This window comes from Eutrigla gurnardus (genome assembly GCF_963514095.1).
Source record: "Eutrigla gurnardus genome assembly, chromosome: 3".
Lineage (NCBI taxonomy): Eukaryota > Metazoa > Chordata > Actinopteri > Perciformes > Triglidae > Eutrigla > Eutrigla gurnardus.
The window spans coordinates 27,533,974-27,540,731 of NC_139917.1; the positions used below are offsets into that span (position 1 = coordinate 27,533,974).

The following is a 6,758-nucleotide window of genomic DNA, read 5'->3' on the forward strand; positions in this document are numbered from 1 at the left end:
AAGCTCTGATATAAAACGTCCCGTCTCTGAACTCTCCGGCTTCGCTTCACTGCCATGTTTGGTCAGGAACATCCTCCTGTGAGCGCCGGTGTTCCCAGCTGGTGGAGGAAAGTAAACACAGCGATAATCATCTCTTTTCTTCAGCAGACAGCGGCCTTAAAGGGCCACGCCGCACAGTTTACACCTCAAGGTCAGTTTACGTGATCTGAATGGCATGAGAAGCCTGTGGAAACAGTTGTATGGCGTCTCCTGTTGCTCTGAGGGAATAACCCCGGTGATGTCATCGGGGTTATTTCAGCTGACTGTGATTTTATTTATTTATTTATTCATTTATTTATTTTTATGAGTGCAAAATAACATTGTGAATCGATAAAGGACAATGTTTCAAGACATACAAACATAGGATACAAAGACAAGTATACTATTACTCTCAAGCTAAGCTAACAAAACGTTATTACAACAATAACAAAATAATAATAATCATGATAATAAATGTAACAATGGTAATAAGGGATAATTAGGTGTGTGTGCATATATGATCGATGTCAACAAAAATATAAATGCAGGCCGAAAAGAGAGATAAATAAATAAAGGATTGTTCGTTACAACGTGATTGGTTGATGCCTTTATTTACAGGACAAAAGGTCAGAAAGATTGACCTCCGGGTCAAGGCAGGCATTTACCAGGCTGGTAGGGACTTTGCAACTGAGTTGCATTATGGGAAAAGTAGTCTGACTGGATGTAGACTGTAAATATGAAGCCAGTGTTGTGTTTTGTGTCAGTCCCATCTCCTTTTTGCTCCGTTTTAGTCTCCTCCCACTCCCTCCAGTCAGGTGATCATTCACTCAGAGTGATCCCTGCTTACTTTATTGTCTCATGATCCGCTGCTGACATATTGACGAGTGCAGCTTTGAGTAAAAACAGTGAAAGGGAGAGAAACGGCGAAGACAAAGAGCAAAAGGAAAGTTGGCAAACAGACGGACGGGATGAAGGAGAAAAGATGTGTGCACTTTAAACAAAGACAAACGTCTGACATGAAGGCGGAGCTGCGTTACAGAAGCCAATAAAGCAGCAGCGTCGTGCAGGTTAACAGACATCAGGCAGTAAAACCGTCGGGCGACAGCACTCCAACAAAACGCTGGCTGTAAATCACCGCTCCCCTCTTTGGCCACGTTCATCCACCGTTATTTATAGGCAGATGACCTCATTCACGTTGCAATGCAGCATCCTGGTGTCGGCGGCGTCCCGTAATGCAATAGGGCTCATCATAGGTCACGGTTAGTGGAAGTGCAGTTGGGGGTTTGAGGTATTTCCTCGGTGACCCTCTCTGGGAGTTCGTGCTCGTCTTGGTGGCTCGCCGGCCGACGGAATATTCCATCTGGATGCTGTCGCTCGGTGTTTACTGGATCTCCATGACAAGGGCCGGTTTACATGCAGGCATACCGAGCGGGGCGCCGACCCAGGGAGCAGATTCTAAATCTTCTTAGTGGAGTCTGTGTTTTGTATCGAAGGTCAGGTGAGACTCGTGAACAAGGGGGCCGAGCGGTGGAGTCGTGTGTGAGGAGATGAGGTGCCGGTGATGGAGAGCAGACGGAAGCTTTTTCACGAGGCCGCTGCCTCACCTGTGAACCTTCACCTTTATGTAGAGACAGAACACAGGGAGTCACAATCACTATAAGAGCACAATAATCATTCACTGTAGAATGTCTTGAATTCCTTTCACCTGGGTAATTGGGACACATAATGCAATCAATGCACCTCAAAGGTGATTATGATGCATTTAAATAGGAATAAACAGAGGATTGTGTCTGAAAACTAAATATTCCACCTCTCCGGGCGACAGTGTGTTTTGTTCTTCCAGATTATGCACTGAGATGGCACTTACATTCAGTTTACGTGCAATTTAAGAGCAAAGACTAGTGAAGATGGATGTGATGGACACCGACACATATATCCTGCGTTGTTCCCTCGGCAACCACTAAATAATACGGTACAGAGGTTCTTTAAAAAGCTGCACAGTCACAGTTGTGTTTGGAGTAACCCGGCAACATGTCTGCCCGATGGAAACACCAGAACGTTTGTTGCTAGAAGGCTCCAACCACTTAGATGTGAGGATAGAAACATGGAGGGATGTCATGACTCGTGAATGTTCATGTTTTTAGGTCACAGCCTCATGCACGTTTTGATCAAACTAATATTATCCTGTCAAAAGAGCTGTGATGTAATCCCTCCAGATCACGCCGGGCAGCAAGGCGGCCGTGGCCAACCTGTGTGCCGGTGATGTCATCCTGGCCATCGAGGGCGTCCCGGCCGGAGACATGCTGCACTGCGAGGCCCAGAACAAGATCAAAGAGTCCATCCATCAGCTGAGTCTCACTGTGGAAAGGTCATACAGCGACACACACACACACACACACACACACACACACAGACACAGTAGAGGCAGCACCTGCACACTGTCATGGAAACGTCAGCTCTGCAGTTATTACTCATATCCCTCCGTTTGTGTATCGGACAGCTGTTGGTTGATTCTAAAATTAAGTTCTTGTCGTGTTGGGTTACATGTTGTACTCCACCGTGTCCAGCAGGCTCATGTGGCCATGATTACATACTGATGTCATACAGCAGTGGTTCCCGGTCAAAAGACCAGACCCACAATGCATCAGGCTTTATGATAAAATGTGGAACATGCAAACCGTTTTGCACCTAAACTAGCTTCTATATACTGAACTGTCGTCTCGTCGTGTGATCAATTAGAGACTTGATATTGGACAACATCCAACATACATATTACCCAGCAAGCATCATTGTATATCCACATATGACAAACATGCCAAAGAATTATAATTATTCATTTAAGTAAAAAATGTATTTCTTTTTTGCAGTTAAGGTCATATTTTGTTATAAATGTTTAGAGCTTCTGACTATTTCAACCAAAAATGAAACCACAATGGAGATGGGTTTGCTCTTTTTGAGAGAATATATATATCATTGGTAATTCCCTTAATTTAACGCCCCTGGTGGTTTCTATGGGCTATCATTGTAATGATGTTAACAAAAAATCAGGCTATTCAGTGATCCCGGCAGATGTGGTCTTCACCAGGCTCAAAATGAAAGCTTCTTTGTCTGAGACCTTCAAAAAGACCAATCTGGAGTCCTGCAGCATGAGAGCAGAAGTTCAAACCTCAGTTAGGATGTTTTATAGGTTGGGATTACGTCCAGTCAGTTCATCAGCATCACCATCCTGTGGCGGTGACCTCGTGACCTGGTTTCACCTTCCAGGAATGAAGCCAGGCTGTGGTCGCCCCGTGTGGTGGAGGGAGGGAACGCCCACCCGTACAAGATGAACCTGGAAGCCGAGCAGCAGGTTTGGACTTCACGTTTATTAAACGTGGCGGTTTGCTTCACGACGGTCTCCATAACAACGTTTCTTCCTTCTTCTCCCCTGCAGGAATACAAGCCCATCGGTTCTGCTCACAACCGGAAAGCCCAGCCCTTCATTGCAGCGGCGAACCTCGACGACACGCATCAGGTGGTCAGCGCCGCCTACAACACGCCCATCGGCCTCTACTCCTCGGGCAACATCCAGGACGCCATGGAGGGCCAGATCCGGGGCCTGGTCGTTCCCAAGCCCGAGAGGTGATGGGTCTTACTGGCTGCAGCTTGAGCTTGGCAAAACCGAGTCCTAACACCTTGTTTCCAGCTTTTAGGACTCCTGCGCCGCTCCATAGAAGTACTACTTCTTTCAGCTTCGCTGTTACATCAGCAGCAACATGTGGATTTCATTACCTGATCTACGGCACCCTGAGAGTATATATCACTACGAGCCACAGCAACTAATCTGCACACCATCAAATACGCCATGGAGGAGATTTCAGTGTCTTCATAAGCAGCCGACTAACAGAATTATTATAGGATAGAACACGGTTATTACAATATGTAAAAGAGCATGCTGTAAACCTTTCATTGATCACCCTCCTCTTCCCCGTTGGTCCTCTCCGTGGTCCAGCTCATGAATGTTCCTCCTCATCCATCATTCAGCATCCAACCCTCGTCGTCTCCTTTTAAGGTCGCCCCCATGTTGCTGCTTTCTAATCTGCAGCTGCTTCTTCTCACCTGATTGTTTTCCCACAACTATAAAAAAAAAAAAAGAATGCAGTTCACAATGCAAGGCATCGTTTTTGCCACGAGCACGAATCCCTGCTAGTCAAGTTGACTGGTGCTCCGGGGGGAGAAGTTTCAGTTGTTACTGTCATAAAACCTATAGAGTGAAATACTTTACCCAAGTACTTGAGTATTCCCCTTTTATGCAACTTCACACAGCCTTTTTATTCCTCTGTTTGTCTGACGGCTGAACAGTTAACCTAAAGAAACGATGAATTTAAAAACAGCTGCTAAATGCATCGTCAGCTGAAAACAGCTGTTTGTCAGAGCTTATGAAAAGTGGACTTTTTAAAGATACGTGGTTCTCAGAGGAGCTACAAATATGATATTACAGACTTTGATACATTGCTTGTTGATTAACCTGCCCAACAGTATATATATACATTAATGCTGCAGTAATATTTATTAAAACATCACACAGGCACCATTTATCTGTTAATACTTTGACTCAAGGTGATTACACCTGGTCCTATCAGTACTTTTACTTGAGTAAAGCCTCTGAATACTTCTTCCTGACGATCCTGACCAGGTCTTGTCCTCGTATATATGTGTATATGTATATATGTGTGTATCTGGACTCAGCCCCAGGACTCTGACCAGCATCGAGGACTCGGACGTGTACCAGATGTTGCAGCGGGACCAGGAGGAGCCCCAGCAGCCTCGGCAGTCCGGATCCTTCAAAGCCCTGCAGGACTTCATCGACAGTGATGGTGAGCTCCTCGTCTTCCTCTAGAAAGCTTCTCAGGTTCAGATGTTTGCAGCGGGACAAGAGAATATATATACACGACGTTTTTGGATCTGTCATATGAGAGATGTTTGATTTTCTTCTTTTTTTCTCTGATCTCTTCTTGCTGGCTGGAAGTGGGCGGGGCTTAGTTGGAAAAGGTGATGTCACAGACTAAACGATGCTAAAGAAATACTTAAAATATGAAGCAGAAGTTTTCAAAGTTAGTTGAAAACGATTTTGCAGTTTTCTCTTCATGAGATGCTGTTTTTGTATTTTTTGTTGTTTCACAATCTGATTGTTGTTGTTTTAAAGGATTAATTTTAATGATACATTACATTCTGGAGGGATAATATTGTAGTTCTCCATCACTTTTCTCCTTATATTTTACACTCTCACTTGCACATGTGGACAAGCGGAGGGATTGAACCAACAACCCTAAAAGCCACCGTGCTGTAACTCCTGCAGATAACATCAGTGTTTAAATCCTGCATGCAACACGTATGACGAACCGGTTTCCTAACGCACACAACATGCTAGACAATAGCGGCTCCACGATGTCGTGACAAAGCACTCCTCCATGTGTTTCCTCATGGTTGTAAAGATGCATCCTGATGGAGCTGAAATGTGCATCACTGCACGCATTCATTAGCCTTCAAGAGTCTACAAGTGTCTCGTTCCTCACGAGTGGTTTGTTTTCACTGATGTGTTTACGTAGAGGGTCTTATGTTGAGTGTCCCTCCCCCCCCCAGGCACTCGTCCCATCGTGACCCGGACAGTAAAAGCCCCCACCACCAAGCCCACTACGCCCACAGGAAACCTGCAGAAGCTGCCCGTCTGTGACAAGTGTGGGAATGGGATTGTGTGAGTAAAAATAGAAAATCATCTGTGATTCACATTCAAGTAGCAAATCTGATCGTTTTTAAAGTAAATGTATCAGATTATGTCTTTTTCTTTTGTCTTGTTGGTGCAGTGTTTGTGTTGTGTATGTGATAACTTCTTCACCACACACTCTGTTGTTCACTCTGTTCCACGCTGCAGCGGGACGGTGGTGAAGGCGCGGGACAAGTACCGCCACCCCGGCTGCTTCGTGTGCTCCGACTGCGACGTCAACCTCAAACAGAAGGGCTACTTCTTCGTGGAGGGCCAGCTGTACTGCGAGACTCACGCCCGGGCCCGGATGAGACCGCCGGAGGGTCACGACCTCATCACGACGTTCCCTTCTGCATAGATTCACACCTCAGACACTCACGCACGCATGCAGCACCTGTTTCATGTGTTTAATCTGCGTGTATCAGACGATGACATAGGGAACACACTGAGACTCATACATCTCACTTCTCACTATTTCATGTCTTTCCAATAAAGGCCTCTGCTCCACTCATAGTGTGTGTGAAGTCTGTGAAAAGAACCTCCAAACAGCATGCAGGAGACAGTAAACTAATATCTCTGCTTCTATGGATTACAATGAACATTAGTGCAGACATTCATGGTCCCCAGAGGACGTTTCCTGCTGAGGTTGAATTTCCCTCTTTAGTTACACGTGAAATGGAAGTTGGAGCGTTTCAGCTTCTCTACTAAAGAAACTGAATATAAGGAGGGTGAAAAATCAAACGGTCACATTTCATTGGAAGGCTAACAGGTGGCTGGCGAGAACGTGTGTTGTTGATTGATATCCGTTGGTAATAGCTTATATAAGCACACCAATTTTTTTTTTTATATAAGAGCATAAAAATATAAAGATATTGTTTTGCATACATGATGGAGATCTTAAAGGGTTAAAAAGACATTTTTCCAATTTCATCTCAACTTGTGTTTGAAATGAGCAGATGTTAGCATGTTAGCGCGCTAACTAAAGCGGTGAACACGG

The 6,758-nt window shown here is 45.0% G+C and overlaps 1 protein-coding gene across 1 annotated transcript in view; it reads left to right on the top strand.

The window, feature by feature from the left end:
• Nucleotides 1-6,266, top strand: part of LOC311010985 (PDZ and LIM domain protein 3-like) — a 7,469-nt gene extending 1,203 nt beyond the window's left edge. The window contains exons 2-7 of the mRNA XM_084005664.1: nt 2,235-2,386; nt 3,283-3,367; nt 3,452-3,639; nt 4,747-4,874; nt 5,641-5,752; nt 5,930-6,266. Of these exons, the coding sequence (XP_083861790.1) occupies nt 2,235-2,386; nt 3,283-3,367; nt 3,452-3,639; nt 4,747-4,874; nt 5,641-5,752; nt 5,930-6,119 (855 nt within the window). The 3' untranslated portion in view covers nt 6,120-6,266. The remainder of the gene's footprint in view (nt 1-2,234; nt 2,387-3,282; nt 3,368-3,451; nt 3,640-4,746; nt 4,875-5,640; nt 5,753-5,929) is intronic.
• The last annotated feature ends 492 nt before the right edge of the window (nt 6,267-6,758 follow it).